Here is a 22,494-nt window from a genome sequence, read left to right as displayed (position 1 = left end):
TAACTTGGCAATATTGCTTAAGTAATAAAAACAAGAGCAAACCAGAGATTTGATTGTCCAATGTGAAATCGGAGTCACAAGTTATTCCAAAGTTCCTGATAGAAGATTTAACAAATGTGGCAAGGGGTGCTAGAGTTTCCATTACCTTAGACACAAATTTGTCAGGGCTACAAACCAGGAGCCTTCCAACTTTTAATGGAGTCTAAGCACCTATGTGAGAGCTGTTGCTTAGAAAGATTTTGGGGCTTAAAACATAACCTTGTGGCAAACCGTAGGCAAGAGAAGTGGAAGAGGATGTGTATTTAGAAGCAGCTACAGAAAGGGATAGTTCATGTTCAGTATCTTTAACTGCTATTCAAAGGAGATTGTTGGCTTGTTAGTGATTTTTCTTTATCTTGCACTTACCTGCAATTTTATTAAGTATTCCTTGTTAGAAATAGGTGAACAAATATTATCCTGCTGGTGCAGTCATCAGAAGATGGTTACACTGTGATCATAAAGGCATGGACATGGGCAGCCAAGGAAATATCCCCCACACCATTAAACTGCCAGCAGCTGCTGGAGGAGAAAAGAAAGGAAAAGACAGAAAGAAAAAAGAAAACATAGACAAATTAAATGACAAGTTTTGTGCCATGTATTTTCCAAGAAAATTGAAATTCAGTCACTTCTGACCTAGTTTGATAGTATGATAGATAGATTATTATAAGTGTATTGCTACATTTTATGATAGTAAGGTGCAGATAAGATGAACATTGGCTCAAATGGCTTAAGCCGTGATGGTGAGCCAACATGTACAAGAGATGACCATGAAAACAAAGTACTTAGATGCCCCAGCAGTAACTTATTTATTTGTAATTAATATTCTTACATTACTCAAACCTGTGCCTGTATGAACTGCATGCTGGTCTGGTTTCACCCCTATAGAAAAATTTTATGTAGTTTACATGTAGTACTGTTCCTTTTCCTTTGGCTGCAAACATTATACAAGTTATTTATTGGCTGATTATTTTTTTTTAAAAAAAAAGAGTTTTTGCAATGAAGTGTCATAAAGGTGCTGTGTTTTGCTGTCGTTTGATAAATTAAAGCCAAAAGTTACAGATTCTTTTTCATTTTTGTGTTTGCAGTTTTGTATTTTGTATCTCCAACTGCAGAAGAGCACTTCCGACCTTGTTCTTTACAGGTAAAGTGTTCAGTTAGCTACTCGATGACTCAATCAATCACTGTCAGAGATGATGTGCAAATGTCTGTTCTGCTGAACAACGTGCAAGGCTGACATAGTACTGTCTGTATTTGTCACTTGTCTTGTAATTATAGTAGTCTCAAGCTGGGCACTATCAAACAGGATCTGTTTTCACATGATCTCCTCCCACATGATGACATGAGACACATTTGGCTCCTGTCAGCAGTATTGTTCATGTTGTCCTGAAAAGAACTGTGTTTTTTTCTTTGCTATCCCCACAGTTGTTTTTTGCCGAGGTTATGGGAAAACCACTATGATCAACATAAATGCAGTTGGCTTACATCTTCGAAGAAGCTCATCCAATAGAAACAATGTAAAGTTAGTGCAGGTCGTAATTCAAGCTCAAAACCACTGAATTCTCTCATATCATCTTGTTCAGCTTTCTGCAGGCAGGAGCCTGAGTGTCCAGTGCAAATTATTCATCAAATTGGAAAAAAAAGAAGAAAAAAAGAAAAGTAGATATCGCAATACGAGTTGTGTGTGGCTATACTGTAAGTTGAACCATATAGGGGCGTTCAGTGCTCTGGCATCGTGAACAGAGCTTGAAGATTAAATTTAAAGGTAATTACTATGACAGTGAAGAGAGCAAACTGAAATAACCCTGAACTTTTCAAAGCTGTCATTATCATTGGAATTGTAATGACAAGGTTTGGGTCTCTTCAATGGACTTGTTGGGGTAGGACACCCACAAACATGGCATTCCTGAGGGTAACATTGCAGCATATTAATGATATATTGCACAGTGTAGATTACAAAGCTGGGGTCCCTTCTCATGCTTTATGGTTTCAGTTAACTTGAACAAAATACCAAACGCCGAATTGAAACTACCTCTTGTTTAACACAGCGTCTTTGTGCTGTGTCATGCCATACAAGCACTGCACAGCAGGCGTATACAGCAGCAGTTCACTCTTGAACTCAGAATATAGCAAAAGATTATTTTTAATTATTTATTTTTTAAACTTTATTCTGCAATAATATAGTAATTTGTTTCTTAAATACCTGTTTTACATATTCGGTTAACGTGACATTTTACACGGAGGAAAATTCCAGTTGCACAACTTTAGTGGCAACATAAATATAGGTGTGTTGAAAACTAAATTGTCCTGTGATTCATGGCAGAAGCACTAAATGTCCCAAGGTGGAGTTGTCCAAACATTGCACATTATACATATCAATTGCAACAGTAGCCCCAGGATGTGTCTGAACATAAGCACCAATGATTTAAGAATAAACTCACTCAGCAAATAAAACAAAAATTGCTTCTTTATTATTTCTAATAGAAAATCTTTACTCAGGATTTGTTGACGTCATCTCATACAATTGCAACTTGCAGCCATGTTATAAGTGCGATATCAATGTGACATGTATGATCACATAGATGTAGTGAGAGGTCCTGCACATGTACGCTTTGATAGGGGCGAACGACCATTCTGGTGAGCCACAGGATTGAAAAAAGTAGCCACAGTATTTAGAAAAAAGGAAGGAGGAAAGAAAGTCCATTATTTTTAGTCCAAATTACAGTGTTGGAACAGTGCTTTGCACAGTTGAGTGTCCTGGGAGGGGAATGGCATGATGGGTGCACTCTGGTGCCAAGCCCCACCCTCCCCACATTGTCCTTTCCGTGGACTTTCTTGTGCCCACTGATGGGACCTCTGCCCCCCCGTACCCTCCTGGCTGGGCAGGCCCATAGCTCGGTTTCTGCCTTGGTTGTTGCGTGAGTCAAAACAGGGTGGTTGAGATGGGGTCACTTCTCCAGGGATGCCTTAGTTGCTAGACTACCAGTGCCTTTTTTTCACATCTCTGTCCTCTTTCTGTTGATTCAAAGTGGGTGAAAAATATCACAGCTTGGTTCAAATCTCAGTTCACGTAAGGTCTCCGAGTTGCCTCTGCACTCGACTGATGTGGGATATCCTCTGCATACTCAACATTAACCAGGAAACACGTAACGCGAGAAAGCTTTAGATGATTCTCTACAGCATGGCTTATGATGGCATGCCAGCCGCCCACCTAAATTGGAGAAACAGCTACTCATGCATTCTCTCATGAAACGTGCCTTGCAGCCCAAATATTTTTTCCCTTGGAAAGCCTGTGGTTAACACAGAGATGAGTGGGAGTGAGATGATTGCTAACATTCTTTCAACTTTTATTCCAGCTGGATTGCAGGTCACATTTGCATTTTTTAAGGTTGGTGAAACAGCTGCAGCGGATTTCATATGGTGATCATAGTAGGATTGTGAAGAGACGGTCGAGGAGAGAAAATCTTTTACATTTTGTATATAAATACATATATAACTGCACAATTCACTCTGTCAGCTAAACATAATTTTGTAGATGTTGTACATAATGATAATACAATATAGCTATAATCATGTCCAGCTGTCAATCTGAAATAAAATGTTGCTTTCAAAGTAATTTGCTGTTCTTCCTAACAAAAATCGGGAATACTTACTTGGTAGAGGTTAATCCCCAAATTAGTGCAAATACGATCCTATAACAAAGACATTCAAAATGTTTCAAACTACAGTAACTGGTGTGAAACTCTGCAGATGTGCCAAATATAAACTTGCATCACTCCTAATTTAAGCAGCAGCAGCAGCATTTGAGCTCCTGTGAAGTAGTGAAAGTCCAGAGTTGTAGGATGGAGACATTTCTGAGGCAAAGTTACTATACAAGTCCTAAATGCACTCATAAAAGTATTTTGGGACCATTTCTTTGGAACTTTTCAGTGTGAGCCATTCATTTGACTTCTTTATAAACCCCTTTCTCCTTTCCTGAGGGATTTTTTTTTCTAGGGCTTTGGAATAACCAGTAAAGATGAGGAGGGGAAAAACACTGCCAAAAATAATCCTGATCATATACATATAAAAAAAAGAAAAGAAAAGAAAAGAGGCAATGCTGTTGGTAGGCAGGTAGTCAGTCAGCTTAGCTCAGCTCACGGGAGGAGGGTGATGGTGGGGAGGGGGGGGGACTCCTGATGGAGTTGGGATGGACCGCCACAGGATTGGTGGATGACTGCTCTGGATATGGCCCCGTGCCAAGGCCTTATGTCTTTATATACTGTAAACAGATGACCGGACAGTCCTGAGTGAGCATCGCATCCACTCTGCCTCTCCTCATCTCCACTTCTCTCTCTTTCCAGGGCCCCTGCAAGCCTTCCTTTGCCTCAGCATCCACAGGCTTCTCTTCTTTAATCCAGCTGACTTTTCACTCTGGCTGTGAAAACAATGGCCACGCCGAGCCTGCTCCTCTCTCTATACGTGTGGCTTCTGTCCGGGAACCTCTTAGCGGAGGCGACCTACTACCGCCACCATCGCTACATCCCCCACTTCTACCGCTACCGGGAGCACTCCGCCAACACGGAGAACCTCCTCCCCGAGGTATCCAACCCGGTGTCTGAAGTCTCGCCACCCCGTGTGCCGACCTACCCGGAGGTCCCCGAGGTCTTCCACCCGGCACCTGAAGTCACCCACACCATACCAGAAGCTTTCCACCCGGTGCCCGAAGTCGTGCACCCTGCACCTGAGCGGTACCACCCGCATCCTGCGCGTGATCACGCGCCTGAGCGGTCCTCTCCTTTCAACACGAGTCGCGTTTTCTATGGGATCATGTTTGACGCTGGGAGCACAGGCACCAGGATCCATATCTACAAGTTCATTCAGAAAGACCCCGGTAAGTGCACGGTTCCCTCTCCCTCCCTCCCTCTCTCGCTCTGTCTCTGAAGCAGTAGTAGGGATTTTGCACATGCTGCTGACTCCCACTCTGTTTGCTGTTAGGTCATTCGCTGTGTGGTGTAAGGACAGACATGCACCGACAGAGTGCACAGCCAATGCAGCTTCTAAAAGTAGATGAGACTTTTAATTTACCCGTCTGACTCAACTGTGTAGGAAGCAGACTTTTAAAATTCATGCTGGATGTAGGTCAAAGCTCCAGCCTAAATATCCACAGTAATTAAAAGTTAAACAACGAAACAAAACAAAACAAATAAAGCTTTTCAGTCACCCTTTATTTTTTTTTATTACAATATGTCACATTTTACAGTCTGTCTGTTTTATGATCTGTTCACTGACTTTTTTCTTTTCTCTCTCTCTTTTTTAGTTGAGCTTCCAGTTCTGGACAATGAAATGTACCACGCAGTCAAACCTGGACTGTCTTCTTACAAGGACAACCCTGAAGAGGTATGGATGCCTATTTACACAAAAGCTCTGTATTAATTACCAGGTACAATGGGGAGGCACCCCCCAACACAAACACATACCTTTAAGTCGTGAATCCACAAAACCGCTGGGATTTTCATTGGGTTGGGTTCATGTGATGTAAACACTGTGTAATTATAAAAATATCTGCTGCTTTTACCTTACCTTTGAGCTGTTTTTAAACACTGATCTCTAAAGAAATGTCCACAGAGTTTGAACGTAGGATTTTTTAATATATATTTTTACAAATATTTTTCAATATTTTCCTTGTTCTCTCTTCCATAGGGTGGCAACACCATCCGCCAGTTACTGAGGATTGCCAAGAAGACAGTGCCAGAGGAGGACTGGAGAAGAACCCCGGTGGTCCTAAAGGCCACGGCAGGTCTGCGCTTGCTGCCTGAAGACAAGGCCAGGGCTCTTCTGAAGGAGGTGAGGCACGTTTTCTCTCTGCCCTCAGACAGTTTGGCACAAACACCACCCGTCCCGCCAAGGAACGAGATGAGAAACCACTAAGTGCTTACAAGTGTCACAGAAAAAAAGGCAGCATGTCTGCCCGTTTGGTGGCTCTCATGTTGCAAAGGACAGCTGTTGTGGGGTTGTGTGGAGTAACCATATTTGTCATTTTAAGTATTATCCAGACTACTGTTCCAGCCGTGCATGTGGTTTACTTATCTGTCACTCTAAAGCAAGAGCGCACATTTTGTCTTCTGGGGGTTGAGAAGACTTTTATGACAAAGAGTGACACGCTTGATCATGCAGTCTACTATGATTGTACAGCTGAAGACATATTGAGTAGAATAAATCTTTTCCACAGGTACAAGAGGTGTTTGGAGAATCCCCTTTCTATGTGCCAAGGAACAGTGTTACCATCATGAATGGCAAAAATGAAGGTGGGTCATTTTTTTTCATTGCATCATTACCATTTGGACTGTTTATAGTATGCAAAACATTTTTATTTTCTTAAAAATTACGATTTTTGAATTGAGGTATTGTTTGACCAGGTGCTTTAACAGCCCCATTTACTGAGGACAAACAATGCTGCTCTTGTAATTCTTTTTATGAGAGTTCTGTTACTACCTCATTTAAGACAAATAAATATGGCAGTGTGAGCGCAAGCTGCCCCACGCCCTTTAATTTAGCGTGAGCCTCCACATCACTCATTAAGACACCCTCACTATGTTATGTTTCATCATAGAGTATGCGCTATTTGTTATCCTCACTTTATGAGTGCAATAACTTTTACATCTGAGACAACTGTAATTACCTGGATTGCTCAGCAGTCGTGCAAGTTAGACCGAAAGCTGCTATTTATGTATCAGCCTAATAAAGGAGAACCGAACTAAAAGTCATTCGCAGGTTATTCTGCGGGTTTAAAGTTGTTTAAATGGGCACATTTATCATAACTCAGCTGTAATCACTTCTCAGGGATTGACTCATGCTGACATTTTCACCCATGTGCTGTTTTAGGAGTCCTCGCCTGGGTCACAGTGAACTTCCTTACAGGTAAGACATTGCTTGTGTTTTGCTATGGTGGTGTTAGTGGTCAGCAGGCTCATATCTGAGGCTCCAGTGTACACAGAAGCCCTTCAGTGAAAGACTCTTGTCTCCTCTCTGAGGTTATGAGCTTGAATCATTGGTCCAAAACAGACTGCAAAAACAAGCAATATTTCCTCACGTTTTTCACACCGCTGTGATACCATCAAATGTATTTCACACGACACAGGAAATTCTAACTACAGCTTAGGAAATTAGTAGATTTATAACAATATGTACTTTTTATTACACCGACGATGGACTTAATCGTTCTTATCCCGTGTCCTGTGTTCAACTTGCTGCTTATTTGCCATTAGGTCACCTTTACTCCAACACAAGGAGGACGGTCGGGATTCTGGATTTGGGCGGAGGATCTACACAGATCACGTTCCTCCCGAAGTCAAAGGTGAATAAACATTTTTACATGTTAAATATACATTTTTTTTTTCACCAAAAGTCCACGACAAAACTAAACGTGCTGTTGATCCAACAGAAAACTGTTCAGTCTGCTCCAACTAATTACATCGCCAACTTTGACCTCTTCAATCAAACATATCAGCTCTACACACACAGGTAAATCCAGGAGTGAGATATTTTTAGTATAATGCAAAGCAGGACATGCATATATGTCTTTAAATTGATCCTAACTGTATGTCATCATTATACAGCTACCTTGGAAATGGACTATTTGCAGCTCGCTTTGCAACTCTTGGAGCACTGGGAGCTGATGGTAGGGTGTCTTATAACTTTAATCATCTTTCTTGTTATTCTTTCATAAATGTATTGATTTCAAGACAAAAAAGCCTTTTTTTAATGTTTGTTTTCCCAGGTCTGGATTGGAAAGTCTTCTCTAGCTCATGCCTCCCGAAAAAGTTCAGGGAAAATGTGACTTTTTCAGGAACCACCTATAAAGTTAGCGGGATTCCAGACGGTAAGATAAAAGCAGTCTGAGGTTTCGATTGTATTCCCACTGCCTTGGATCCAACAATCCAAGCATTCCATTCCAAACTCTGGAACACAATAGCGTACAGTATAATACAGTCTCACATGAGAACATTTTAAAGTTTAACCTTGGCGCCGAACGCATGTTTTGTCATCCTCTCTCCCTCTCCGTCTTCCCTCTTGAACAATTATATTGCAGTCAACCTTGTATTTAAACGAAAAGAAAACTGTCAGTTAAGTTCACAAATAAGGCAGTCACTCCCATACCACAGTCGAGTAGCCAAAAGATGCTGGGCTTGTCCCTGAATTGTTATTTTTTTGTGTAACGAGCAGCTTGATCTGGCTTGCTCACAATTATGTGGTAAAAATAGACAGCACAACAGGGCTGTGCAAGCTGCCGCTCTTGTCAGCACATGGTTTTGCCGGCACAAGTGAGCCAACCATACCTATGGGGCTGTGTGAAACTTGCCCTTCTGGGGCTTCCCTGGTATATTATCTGGTAAGCCCCTAGCTTCAACCGCTGACTGACCTCAGAGTGAGGCTCCCAGTGTTCTGAACTGCATTCCTTCCATTGCTTCCTCTATGCAACATTAAGTCACAAATCTTCTTCCTCCTCCTGCTCTTTTCTTTCCTCAGGATACGCCGGCTATAAGTTGTGCTACTACGAGGTCATGAAGGTGATCAAAGGAATAATTCACCAGCCATATGAAGTGAGAGGCAGCAGCATCTTCTATGCTTTCTCCTACTACTTCGACAGAGCTGTGGAGTCTGGTCTCATCGGTGCGTAGGCACAGGCCAGCAACTCTTTCCATTATCTTTCATGTCAATTACCATGTTTTGCACAAAGTAGGTATTCAGGTTGCACATTTGTTTTTGTATTTGTTCCACAGATGGCAGTCGAGGTGGTACGGTTGAAGTCAGGGATTTCAAGAAGAGAGCCAAAGAAGGTATGAGTTACACACGCTATCTTCTCTGGGGTTGGATAAAGTGAGTGAAACCGACAATCTTACAAGTTATATATATATTCTAACCGCTGACACTTCATGCTGTAGAGTCAAGCAAAGGCTTGTTCGTGCCCAGAAGCTTGGCACACCAAACTGGCACAACTTATCCTGTCAAAAAAAAAAGTGTTACAACAGTAAAATGTAACAGATTATTTTCCTAAGCGCATTATGGAGACAAATTACAGGTCAAATGTAGTTTATTATAGAGTAAATATATGTTAACATTCCATTAAAATGCACAAGTATATTCAATTGACACATGCCATTCCTATCATTTTCAGTAAGTGACAGCTGTAATGTCCATGCTGAACCACATTTATAGCGAGCGGGAATGAGCTGGTGTGTTATGTAAGGCTGTTTGTATTGTGAGAACGCTGTCACGTGGTCTGGAGGAACAAGTCTAGCTCAAGCTGGGCTGGCAGCTGAGCTGAGGATGTCTGTCTGGCCCTGGCAGGAGGGCACCTGACAGCCACACACCACCTGGGGGCTGACACATACTGAAACACACACACACACACACACACACTGTGCTCGGCTGTTTAACACCACCACCCACCCACAGCCTTGTGCTGACCTTGAGCCGTATTAATCGCACCTCCGTGATTATTCAGCCAACCAAAACAGAAAGGCTATCTTTTAATCATGCTGCACACAAGTTAGAAATGGTGGTATTTTTATGCTGTTGCGTAACATGTGAATCTTCTGTTCATGCCACATATAAAAACTGTGTTTCGATGTTTTTTTCATGTGTGTGTGTTTGCAGTGTGCAACAAGATGACCAAATACCGGGCAATTAATCCCTTCCTGTGCATGGATATGACATACATCACCTGCCTGTTAAAAGAGGGCTTTGGCTTTAAAGACAGCACGGTGCTTCATGTGAGTGAAATTAATTACAGACAGGTTTTTTACTGTAGCTATTTATAAAAACGGATTACAAAAACCTTCACATCCTGTCACTCTGTATTTTTAAAATCATTGTAAAACTAAATGGTTTTGATGGAGATCCCTCCTCTCTTTTGCTTCGACAGCTTGCCAAAAAGGTGAACAATGTGGAGACAAGCTGGGCCCTGGGGGCGACCTTTGACTACTTCAGAAACTTTAACATCCACTAAGGCGGGTCGCTGTTGCTGCAGCTGGCACTGAGAGGGACCGTCACTGTGGGGCTTCCCTTCCTCCATCAGCCCATCACCAACACACACCCACTCACACCATGCTTCCTCGCTCACCATGCCCCTCATCTCCTCAACCTCAGCACACTTCAAGAACTGTTGAAAAAGAAATCACTATTTTTTTACAAGGCCAGCTATTTCTACTGTATGTTGAGCTCATAACTGGCGGGCTGACTTTTATTTTTGTAAAACGTTTACCTTTTCTAATTCCCTCCGAGTGTCTAATCTGAAACAGCTTCTCCACCTACCTATAAAGTGCCTGACAGGTCATTTAGAAGCAATACAACAGGTCGTGGTACTTTGGTGCTCACTGTGGTCCCAGCGTACACTGTATAGTACAGTGGAACATTTAGAGACTAGTTGCTGGAGCAGCAACCATTGTTGTCTTTGTAGATGCTTGGAAATCCATTTCCTTTTCATGCTAGATGCAAATCATCTTCTAGGACCCCAGTTAATTTTCTCTAGTCTTAGACAAACTCAAAACAGAGCAGCTGACCATCATATAGCTTCCATTTACTTTGCAAGTAACACTTTAACTGCAGATAATGTAGCCAAGGTCACTCACCTTGATGTATTCTACAGCTGTACATATTCATCATTAGTGGTGGATTCACCATGACCCTGGAGCAAAGAGAGATGTGGAGAGATGCCTCTGACAGAGTGGGTTATAGATGCTGCTACTTAAATGAGGTTAAATTCCATATTCTTTTAGCGTGCAGTCATTACTGTGACATTAAAATATCTTATGAAGCAGGGCTCAATTACCTGGGGCCTTTGTGATGAACTGTACTACCAAAGGAAAAGAAAGCCTCATCCAGGGTAGACCATGCATGCAGATTCCTAATCCACAGCCAAACAAATACAGCAAAATGTTTTTGTAATAACATCTTTGAGAACTCCTTGTTGGTTGCTCAGAGTCATTTGTATTTCTTGTGAACTGTACAAATATTTAAATAACTGAAAGTTTATGTAAGAGTATTTTAATTATCCTCATCCGATATTAATGTTTAAACTCTTTGTGTAACCGTTTCGTAAGCCATGCCTCTACTGTCCTTTTAATATTCAACATACTCCAATAACTACTGCTGTATATACATAATGTAAACTTAGTGAAACTTATTTGGTAAGAAGTGCTTTTACATTGCAAAAACTTTATGCCGCACAACTGCTGCCAAATGCCTCTGTACTCATACTCATCAGTATCAGAGTACACTCATGCGTGACAATATGTACATTTGAAGTAAATCCAGTGAGATCATGTATGTGTCAATAAAACATGAAAAAACAAGCTTTGTGTATGTTTCAATATATTAAAAGAAAAAAGATTTAAATAATTTAATGTTAGACAGGCAAAGAGAAAAATAAAATTTTTATTATTTTATTGTATTTTTACATTACAACATTTAGAGCTGAAAGTCGCTGGAGATCCACAAACGGCCGCTGCATGAGAGACGCATCATTTGCTCGCAAATGCCATGATTTGCTCCTGTGAAGTGAAAACAGACATGAACTTAAAAACTCTCCAACCCTCTGTTTCATGCTCAGAAAAAGCCTGTTATAAGCGAGCGGCACTGCAAACTCTCTACACAAGAACTGTAAAGCAGTGAACTCACAGCATTTAATGTGGAAAAAAAGAAAGTGACTTTAACTTTGTGCCTCCGCAGCGAGATGCCTTTACAACCCGTTACAGTTGTGTTGGTTTGAATCGCTTAGTATGGAATAAAGCCATTTCACATGAGTGGTCGGTAATAAAAGGGGTGTGAAAACACAAGCCACTGTCCGCTGCCTCAGGACCAGCCGTGCACCCCACCCACACACTTTTGGTAACACTAAATTTGAGGCTAAACTTAGATGCCATAGTAGTAGGTTGAGAACCAGTAAAATTATAGATGCTGCTAAAGTAAAGCTCCGTGTAATCAGAAAAGTGGGCGGAAGGTGGGGTCAAGGTGGAGGCGGGGTTTGTGCTTGACAGGTGGTTGATGTTATCTGAGCGATTTCCAGGTTCGCTAACATCTAAAACTAGAACAGACGGAGAGGCTTACTTTCAGCGTTGGGAGCATGTTGGTGGCCTGCAGACCGAAGGTGCGTAGGAGAACCACAGGCGCGGCGTTGGTGGAGTACAGCCGCTTCATGAGGTCGATGGCAGCCATCATAGGCAGATTATGCCGCTGACGTTCGGTTTCATATTCTAGCAGGTGCTGAATTGCTCCTGCACAAACACACGTGAACCGGGAGGTTAAAAAACTGAGAATAAATTCTAAGCCGAATAAGTCCGTCATGTGTTTTCTACATTAGCTCAAAGCACTGGCGCTACGTTAACTTTAGAACATCACATACCAGCATTTTTGTGTTTTTTCTATGAAAAGCGACTACATAGAGCTCCAGGAAAGAATGGGAAAAAAATAAAACATCAAATGAATGTTGCCGGAAAAGCTGATGCTTTTTATAGTTCACATCGACGGCGTGCGTTTGAGCTGGGGCAATGGAAAAGAGCTTAGTGAAAACCGCCGTGCTATGTCTGTTTAGAGTTCTCACTGACCCAGGTCTTTCCCGTTAAAGGCCGCCTGACTTAGGATCTGCGTGAGGCAGGCCACATCACCAAATCCCAGGTTAACTCCCTGACCAGCCAGAGGATGGACACGATGGGCCGCATCCCTGAAATAGAAACAAAAGACGAGTTGAGTAGTTCTAGACAGTACAAGTTCAAATCACCATCCCTTTATTAACTGACTAAGCAAACAGTTAAAAGCTTTAAAGAGCAATTTTTTTCCAGGACCTTGTAATACACATTCTCCTTTATAAAAGGCATTAACATGCTTGAGCTGTTACTTTTAGTTTTTATTATCTTACCCAATGAGTGCAACTCTGTGTCTGATGTACTCAGATGCATGGCCCATTCCGAGCGGGAACATGACCCGTGACTTTGGGCCGATCCCCGCCACACTCGGGGGAAGCTGTCGAGGTGAACCTGCGGACGGCATGATGGCTGACAGAGCGCCTCGAAACAGCGAGCCAGCCGTCTCAATTAGGTCCGACTGGTTCTCATTACTCCACTGCCAGCGAGCAGACAGACAGGAAAGAAGACAAGAGAATGAAAAGCAGCCAGAAAAGAGAGAAAACAGACACCGTCCCCTTAGTGGACAAAGAAATTAGCTGACACAGGAGCAAAGCTGAACTCCAGGCCAGCGAAAGGGCTTTCTTTTTTCCCCCCCCTCCCTAACTAACTGGTTTGGCAAGGCTTCGGGAGCTGGGCTAATTAAAAGAAGATGACGGTCAGGCTATGGAGTTGAATTAGCTCTGTTTGAAAAACATTCCATGCAGTAATGGTCGACACTGGGAGACCACAGGTTTAATTAGCAAACCAGGCCTAAAACCAAACGTGACTCAACCGTGGTGACCCCGTCCATAAGCAGGCCCAGTAAAAATAGCCAGCTTGGGAAAAAGGAGTTTCTCCAAACAGAAAAAATAGAAAGGTGCATCATTCCTGCAATGAAATATTAGTATTGTGTATACTTTGGGCTAAACAATGACCGTATTGTTTGCGTGAGCCACTTAAAACTGCTCATCGTGGAAGTGTATGGAGAACCTCGTGCCACATATGGCACACTGCATACAAATACAGACACTTTGCAAAATCTTACTGACAGACAGGCAACCTGAGTGTAAATACGACATTGGCAGTTTATGTATGAACCGAGACTTACAAAGGCAGAGTTGATGGCGTCAACAAAGCGCTCCTCATCCAGCTCGAGGAGCTCCTCTGCGAGTGAATGGCTGGTTGACCACACGAGAGAGCTGTGTGTGTCGGACAGCTGCATAGGAACAAAACGCAACAGCTGAAGTTTCATTAAATGCTCCTGTGACAGAATGAAAATACTGCAGCAGCAAAAAAAAATCCAGATATTACCGGTAACATTGCAATGGGTCCTGTTGGGAGGAACCTCTGCCATGCGACATTGTTCTCCGTGGGCTGTCCGACACATAAATTAAAACGTATTAAACAGCTGCATTGTTTTGTACAGCTATATTTGAATATCATAAACTGTGCATAAAAACAATATCATAAAGGTCGGGTGTATTGTTCTCCGACTGCTGACAGATGTGACATTAAAATTACTATTATAACAAAATCATTGAGCAAATCTACCAAGGAATTTACAATAAGGTTTGCTTAAATATTTAGGAGACTTATGCTCATTTCCAGCTCAATATTTTTTATTTTTGGACTATAGTAGAGTAGCTTTGCATGATTCACACTTCAGAGTACTTGGCCTTCACACAACCCCTCAGTTCACTCTCTGCCTGAGTGTTTAGAGCAGCTGCAAGGTTTAATATGAGCATCTGTTACTCTAACAGTATATATGTACATATACACCCACCAGCCACATTGTTAGGTACACCTGTTAGACTACTCATTAGCACAAATATCTAATCAGCCAATCACAGGGCAGCAGCTCAGTGTCTTTAGGCACGTGGACATGATTGAGACGACCTGGTGAAGTTCAAAGCGAGCATCAGAATAGGATAAAAGGTGTTTTAAGTGACTTTGCTCTGAATGTGGTATGTTTGTTGGTGCCAGACTGGCTGGTCTGAGTATTTCAGAAACTGCTGATCTGCTGGGAATTTCCAACACAAGCATCTTTACAGAGATCAGGCTGAAAAAGAGAAAATATCCACTGAGTGCCAGTTCTCTGTGTCAAAATGCCTGGTTGAGGAGAATGGTCAGACAGCTTTAAACTAATAGGAATGCAACTGTGCCTCAAATTTTTATTATTTAATTATCCTTTATTTATCCGGGTAAAAGTCTCGTTGAGATTACAAACTCTTTTTCAAGAGAGACGTGGCTAAGAGAGCAGAAGAAGAAAAAAACGTTCATTTCAACCAAATTATGCAGAAGACCATCTCTGAAAAGGTAACACATCGAATATTGAAGCTATTGAGGACCTAATAAAACGTCCCTTGAATGTACATATGAGACATAAAATAAGAACAAAACAAAAGAGCCTTCAAATTACGAGGATTTACATTGTGTAAATAGTAACGCTCACCTCTGATAGGTGCAGTGCAGCAACCACAGCAGACTGGTCATAATTCCACTTGACTGTGGGTATTCCTAATTCCCGCCTCACCATTGAGTTCGGTCCATCTGCACCAATCTGCAAAACAGATGAGTGGGAGGAAATTAATGGATTAAAAATGACACAACAACAACCACAGATTGCGTGATAAAATTAAACTGACCAGCAGCTTAGTCTGAAGAGTCTCTCCGTTAGCCAGCGTGACGCACACCCATGGGATGTAGTCTGTTTCCTGGGAAGGCATGGGCCATGTGTATTTCACCACCTTGGACCTGTACTTCACTTGTACATTTTCTAATAAAGCACCAGATAAACACACACAAAAATGGTGACTACTGTTCAAAGAAAAGAAAAACTGTGTTTCTCAAAAGAAATGAGCAGCTGGTGTGACTTTCTCACAAGAAAGAGATCAATCTTGGTCCTGTGAATATATCATCATCAGACACTTTTTCCTTTAAGGAAAGAAAGGATGGTTTTTGCCTGCAGCAAAAGCAGTGGAAGATCTATAAACCACCTCATAAAACACCACTGGTTTTCCTCGGTGGCATATAGAAGCTGCCAAAGTTCACATTTGACAGTCCTCTTAATGGTCTTGGCACGAAGCATTGCACTGACTAATAGTGTTTCTCTACAAGCACACCAATCCACACTTCAGACACGCTGCCAGCTTGTTAGATTTTGCACTAAAACTGCTCCTCATCCTAAAATATCCACAGCTGGACATCGCAAAACATGTAAGGATCCAGATCGTATTCTGGCTCACGCTGACTTGGAGTGGTACCCATCCACAGACCAGTTTCTGCAACACTAAAGTCAAAAATTGGGTTTTTTTTCAGTGACTGGTGAGCAGGGCTTACATTGAAAACAGCTGGTGAGGAGTAGATTTTTCGAGTACATGTGCATCTTGAGCATAACAATCCCAAATGCTAAAAATGAGACAGCTGGTGGCACATGAGGCACAAACGTGATGTAACCGCACGCCCCTTTTGTTTGGCGCACAACGCCGAAAAGTGTTTATAAATATGCCACTTTAACTGTGGAGCACATAGCAGAGCTCAGTTTTATTTGTGAACCTCACAAAAGTTGGGACGCTGTCAAAGGCAATGCGGCGCTATACCCCGTCAGCGATTTAGCGTCTTGAGAGGTGGCACAGCCCGGGAGCACATGGCGGCTTTAAATAGGTCACTGGACCATTTCACGTGTCCTCGCAGGGTGCTGGAGCACTGGCAGTGAGGTTTAGATTGAAATTGCATGAAAAACAAGGATGGCTCCAAGAGCTTGTCTTTAAAAACAGTCACAGGGACAGAGAGAGAGAGTACAAATAAACAAAACCTGGGGACGGGATGGAATAAAAGTGGTGGCTTTAGCTGCCCGAGTCTGGCAGCAGGGAGATGGAATAGAAATCAAACTACTGTGTGTTTGTGTGTGTTCTGGGTGGGGGATGCTTCATGTTTTAATCATAATCTTACCAGACAGACTGTCCAGCTGTCTAGTGAGCGCGGCCACGACCAGGTCGTTCTCCACGATGTACGCCATCTCGTCCTCCACGTTCTCCTTATCGAATGTGATCAGGGCATCTGAGCAGGCATCCCAAACCTAAATGAGAGACTCATTACGCCTGCGGTCTACAAGTCTATCCTTAAACGCATCTCCGTTTCCTATATATAGTAAGCAGAGAAATGGCGCTTCGCTTAGGCTGAACACATCAAAGTTGTTAACTGCCGCCGAAGGACGGCACAGCCTACATGCATCAAATGCAGAGCGGCAAGTGTCACGGGCAGCGCTCTGTGGGGACAGCTGACTTCAGCTTTAATGGAGCTCTGTGAGGCGCAGGACCAAATAATATTTTTGTGATGTGGATTTTTTTTCTCTCTCTCAAACACTTTCTGGGAAACACAAATAACAAATGTCATGTTTGAGAACATTACAGAGTGAGAGTCAATATTTATCTGCGACCAAAAGTGGCAGAGTGACATATAGTTTTAGGCTACTGTAATTCTAACCCTGAAAGCACCGCTTTAGCTAAACGGGATTTTGGGGGGGGGGGGGGGGTTGAAAAGTGTTTGTACAAGGTTGATCCTTTCCTGGATGACAGAACCCGTCATTCTGCAGTAATATGCTGCTGCGCTACTTTTTTCCAACTTGCCATAAAGTAGGAAGATATACCCATGAGAAAACCACTAATGGCAATGAGTTTGCAGCTTGTGATAAGTGGTTGGGAAGAAAGATTTACTGAGACCAGCCCAAAAATTGTTTTGGTTTTGTTTAATGCAGGGTGAAATGATGCAGCTCCGGGGCAGAGTGAGTTCCTACTTCTTTTGCAAGACTTAAACAAGATGCGTGAATAAAAATTTATAGGGAAAATGCGCGGGGGGGGGGGGGGGGGGGGGGGGGGGGGGGAGACAGAAAGGAAGAAAAAGAAACAAACGGTTTGCTTGTGTTTCAAATCTAAACCCTCGTCGCCTACTTTAATGCAGGGAAAGCCTGCTTTCTACAGTTGACCTGCAGAACATACTTTCCAGTGCTATGACTGGGATGTATATGACTGAAATTCAGTGGGCAAACAAGCCAAAACAGTGGTAGCAGAGTGAAGGTATAATGGGTGAGGTACACTACCATAATCACTGTGAGGCACTGCATGATGACATCTTAGGCCCAGAGAGAAACCCTGCGGTCGAGTGTTTGGTACACACCGACCACATCTTACAAGAGGGACCGAGGCTGCACCCACAGCTGTAAAGCGGGCTCGACTTTGCAGCAAACAACCACTCTCCTAATCTTTCATCTTCTTCCCGTTGTTCACATGAATCTTCATAATTAGAGGATTTTTTTTGGGGGGTATACCAATTTGAAAATGTCAAAATAATGTATTCCTCATAGGAAACATAGTTTTAATAAATAGAACTAGCATGGTCAGAGAGCCATCCTGTACTTTTAAATATGCCTTGTGTTCTTTGATGTTTTGGGGTGCTATAGATTGCACGGTGATACCGAAGGGGCATAAACTGCACAAAGGAATGAAGGAAATGCATGTCACGCGAAACCACCGCTTGGCATTTTAATGGGAACAATTACATTGAGTATTGTGTTGCTTGGTTATTAAGAATGACTGAGCGGAGGCTGAGCGTCACAGATTTTTCTCTCCACAAATTGCACAGTGTCGAGATTGATGGATGACAGAAATACATCCAGTATTCCAGTAAATTACAAAGTCTGGAGGACGTGAGAAGGAAAAGCCGAACGGTGCAACAGGACGACTCGGGGAGATGCGCCGTGTTAAAGAAGGCTCAAGGTATACTCACAGTTAACAATGTTAACTTTAAGATTGACCTACCTGCATCTTTTTATAGGGCTTGAACCTCATCTTTGTGATGTGCTCCCATGCTCCGATACCTGACAAAAGAAAGAGGTCAGATTGGACAAATGTGGTTTGTAAAGTCATTCAGAGATCCACAGATGACTCACACAGACTGATTCAGGGAAGTTTGGATTTTTCTGCGCCTCAGTGTTTTTCTCTGCACGTTTCAGAGCAATTAACAGTAATGGGAAAAAAAAGTATGTGTGTGGATAAATAATCATAGTCATACTTTGGAAGTAAATATAACAAAAATGAATGCACATGTTTGCATAATGTGCAGAATGTTGTGACTAGGGTTAAGGACTGACACTTTTGGCAGCTCCAGGATCAACAATCAGGTGCAGATGTTGGATTGTGGGTGCATTTTTCCTTTGTTCAGGAGTATTAATTAAAGTAGAGGCATCAAACATAACATTATAAAGTGCTTAAAGGATGGCACAGATCATTCATTGAGCTCTCATCAGTCACTGTTTGTTTTTAGTAACCTTTTAATTTTTTGTGCAGGTGTCAGTTGCGGCCAATGATGTCAAAGCCAAACTTGACGTCTCACATTTACCCTTTCAAATCGCACCGCCGCATTCAACATTTTTATTGACACTACAGTCAAAATAAAAGTCTGTGATTGGAGAGGAAAAGTTTATTAATGGATCACTGTGACTGAAAACACAAATAAGATATGTGAAGGGCTTAATTTGAGATGCTAAGACAAACTTTAGGGTTTGTCTCTGGCACCTGCAAAAATAATGTTTATCACACATGCTCATACACTGGACTGCATAGTCTACCAGGCAGGTAGGAGGTTGGAGGTTGGCATGTGTAGACCTCAACCTGGATAAATACGGTTTAACTTACAGACATGTCACATATTGAAAGAAAAACTAACAAACTACCTTAATAAGCTGTTGGACCACATTAAATCTAGAACATCTTAAATGCAGCTTTTGACTGATTCTAAAAAAGAAAGTCACTGGAAATTTACTGCAGGGGTGAAACACCATACTTTCAAAACATATACCCTCATTCAGTGTTTTGATGACAGTGGCTGAGCATGCTGCCTAACACGCTAGTCTAAAATCTTCCATAGGTGTGTAATTAAGCTGAGATCTTGTGGCCGCAAAGCCCATATTATATTATTTATGTCAATGCCATCTTCACTAAGCAATTCAGTGACCCTTCCTGCCCTATGGGTGGCGGCATTGTCATTCTGGAAGAAACAACTCCACTGGGACTAAAAACGCTTAGTTATAATAAAAAGGTGATCACTCAGAACAACTTTGCATTGATTTGCAGGGCCTCTTCCCTGGATGTGTGATTTGTGACATCCTAACACATATTATCCCCCAACCACCAGTCGATCGCAGCAGATGGCTGTCCCACCTCGAGCCTGGTTCTGCCAGAGGTTTCTTCCTGTTAAAAGGGTGTTTATTGTTCCCGCCATTGCCAAGTTCTTGCTCATAGTGGGTCGCTTGATTGTTGGGGGATTGTTTCTCCAGAAGGTTTACAAGGTGGTAGTGAAACCTGCTATGATGTATGATTTGGAAATGGTGGCGAAAAAATAGGTAGCTGAACTAGAGGTGATAGCGCTGAAGATGTTAAGATTTCTATTGGTAGTGATCTGGATGGACAGGATCAGAATTGATTATATCAGAGAGACAGCTAAGGTTGAGCGGTCTGGAGACAAAGTTAGACAGGCAAGGATGTTTTGGATAGGTGAAAACCATTAATAGAGGAACTCCCAGGCAGAAGAAAAAAAAGAAAGATCACAAAAATGATTCATGGATGTAGTGTAGTAGGACATGCAGAGGGTTGCTGTGACAAAAACGGATGTTAGGAATAGGGTGGGATGCTGCCACGACCCCTAAAGGGACCAGTCGAAAGAAGAAGAAAAAGTTCTGATGACCACCTTCAGCTATTTTTAATGGATTCAAGACCTGAAGTGGTAATTTAGGACAAAGACTATGTTTAAAAAACAAGCCCATCAAGCCCAACTGCAATTACAGTGTCAAATCCCTGACTCTCCTTTTCCTTGGCTTTTGACTTCTTTAAGCTCAGGAGACATATTTAAACTGCAGTTTGGGCTGGACCAAACCTCACATTCTTAGCTGTACTACAGGGAAAAAAACACTGCTAGGAAAAACCTCAGGTGATCCATTACAAAAGGAACAACTGTGGTTAAATACGATCCCTGCTAAAAATGGGTGACCAGCCAGTGTCTGATCCCTGGCTTACCTTGTGGGAGCCATTTAGTAGTCAAGGACAACAAACTTGTCACAGAAAGGAAATTACTCAGGATTATATTTTGCTGCATTTTTCAAGCAGATTCTGTTCAGATTTGGTTGTATACTGTACCACTGAGAAGTGTGGCGGAGCCTGGACTGATGGAGCTAACTCTGGTGCTATAGGTGTCCGGGACTTTGTCCATTAGTTTCTTGTTGCCGGCTTCAAGCAGCAGAATCTTCTTACCCTCCAAGTTTGGATCCAAACCTGTGGATGGAAAGTAAATGCATACAATATATAATATAGTTTAAATATGAGAGCACATGTGTAAGATTAAACATGTGTAATGAACCTGCAATTGGATTCGTTGTCCTGTGAAACGGATGCAATCATTTGATTTAGAGCTCTGACTGCATGTTTTAATACTCCAGCACATTTTAGAGATATCTTTTCCAGTATAGTAGAAAGTGACATTCCCTCTCTGTGAGAGAAAGAGTGCACTGCTACTTTGCACACCAACTTTAATCTGGATTTGGACAAGTTAACAGCAAAGTCTTGCAACACTAGTCGAGCACTCACCCAAGGAACATGCCATTGCAGATCCAACCATCCCTCCCCCGGATATAATTATATCATAAACATCATTCCCGTGATCTGCACATACTAATCCTCGCCTGGTGATTTTTATAGCAGATAAATGCTTTTCTGTTACAAAACACCGGCTGAGTCCGTTTAAGGCCAGCGACGCCCTCGTGAGCTTCTGCATGTTTCAGTCTGTCTTCGCATGAGAGAGAAGCCTCTGGATAAACAAAGGAAACAGTCCTGGGTCGGGCTTTGAAGAGTGTCATACAACAATTAAAGAGACAGACGTTTCCCCTTGAATGTGTCCTTCTAAGACCAACTGCGACTCTTCTGTGACACAACAACCATGTTGTGTTGACAAACGCTGCAAGAGGAAGTACTTCCGGTTTTACGACCAATCACAGAAGGCAATTTCCGCGGGTGGCGTTTCTGCCTCTGACCACAAACAGCGCTAAAGCTACCAGCACTGACAACTGGCTAAAAACTCTAAAACCTCTCTTCTGGTGGGATACAAAGAACTGTACCAGCTTCGGGAGTCATTAGCTAAACAAACAAACTGTACTGCAACTACTGAGCGCTTGGAGGAATCTTCGACGCCGTGAAATACTTGTTAAAACTCGTCTGCTCCCAGGTTGGCAGCTCATTAGTACTCTCAGGTTGATTTTTCTGTGATTATATTGGTATTTAACGGGAACTTAAGTAGCAGAAGATGAAAAGGAAGTTTGTTTGTATAGAAAAAAAGTATAAATCTTATTTAAACAAGCGCTATTAATCCTAAACACATACAACCATGTCGATGTTCCGCTGAGAGCGTGGTTGCCATAGTGACCAATTTACACAGCTCATACGCTGAGAGCAGAGCGCATGTGCAATGTAGTCCGTGGATGCAGGAATTTTTATTTGCGTTGATTAGAGTTATTTGATTGTATTTTCCCCTTCTCAGTTTATAGTACGAACAAATCCTAATTCCCTTATTGTTTATTTCATGAATTTTGTGGGATTACTAAAAAGAAAGACCTTAGAGAAACGTGTTCAGCAGAGTTTTTTAGCAGCAAGAGAAATAGTTTTTAATTGCAATGAAGAAATACACATTGCTCTCATACACATTATTCACATACATATTGTTTACTATTTATGTAGTAATTTGTCTATGTGTAATGTGTAGCTGTCTCAGT

At 42.1% G+C, this 22,494-nt stretch overlaps 2 protein-coding genes across 3 annotated transcripts; one reads left to right on the top strand and one right to left on the bottom strand.

Annotated features, from left to right (window-relative positions):
- Positions 1-4,464: 4,464 nt before the first annotated feature.
- On the top strand, positions 4,465-10,027 carry entpd5a (ectonucleoside triphosphate diphosphohydrolase 5a). 2 transcript variants are annotated; one of them, XM_085342642.1, is made up of 13 exons: positions 4,465-4,909; positions 5,336-5,415; positions 5,719-5,862; positions 6,248-6,323; positions 6,901-6,936; positions 7,284-7,372; positions 7,460-7,539; positions 7,635-7,696; positions 7,796-7,897; positions 8,545-8,688; positions 8,799-8,855; positions 9,676-9,791; positions 9,944-10,027. In XM_085342642.1, the coding sequence occupies exons 1-13, from the start codon at positions 4,465-4,467 to the stop codon at positions 10,025-10,027; spliced, it is 1,515 nt and encodes a 504-aa protein (XP_085198768.1). The 2 variants fall into 2 exon arrangements, with proteins under 2 accessions (XP_085198768.1, XP_085198769.1); XM_085342643.1 differs by having other exon boundaries at positions 8,545-8,692; positions 8,806-8,855.
- A 1,469-nt stretch (positions 10,028-11,496) lies between these two features.
- coq6 (coenzyme Q6 monooxygenase) lies at positions 11,497-21,678 on the bottom strand. The gene is made up of 12 exons (XM_085342837.1): positions 21,317-21,678; positions 20,870-21,004; positions 18,497-18,555; positions 16,632-16,758; positions 15,326-15,456; positions 15,133-15,240; positions 13,992-14,054; positions 13,789-13,896; positions 12,935-13,137; positions 12,624-12,739; positions 12,127-12,293; positions 11,497-11,570 (listed from the first exon to the last, which is right to left on the bottom strand). The coding sequence occupies exons 1-12, from the start codon at positions 21,501-21,503 to the stop codon at positions 11,541-11,543; spliced, it is 1,434 nt and encodes a 477-aa protein (XP_085198963.1). The 5' UTR covers positions 21,504-21,678; the 3' UTR covers positions 11,497-11,540.
- Positions 21,679-22,494: the final 816 nt, after the last annotated feature.

Source organism: Diplotaxodon limnothrissa, linkage group LG19 (genome assembly GCF_057381915.1).
Source record: "Diplotaxodon limnothrissa isolate DT_005_m linkage group LG19, D_limnothrissa_male_GT1.1, whole genome shotgun sequence".
Classification (NCBI taxonomy): Eukaryota; Metazoa; Chordata; class Actinopteri; order Cichliformes; family Cichlidae; genus Diplotaxodon; species Diplotaxodon limnothrissa.
Note: the sequence above shows the minus strand (reverse complement) of the source record. Positions and strands in the feature narration are given on the sequence as shown.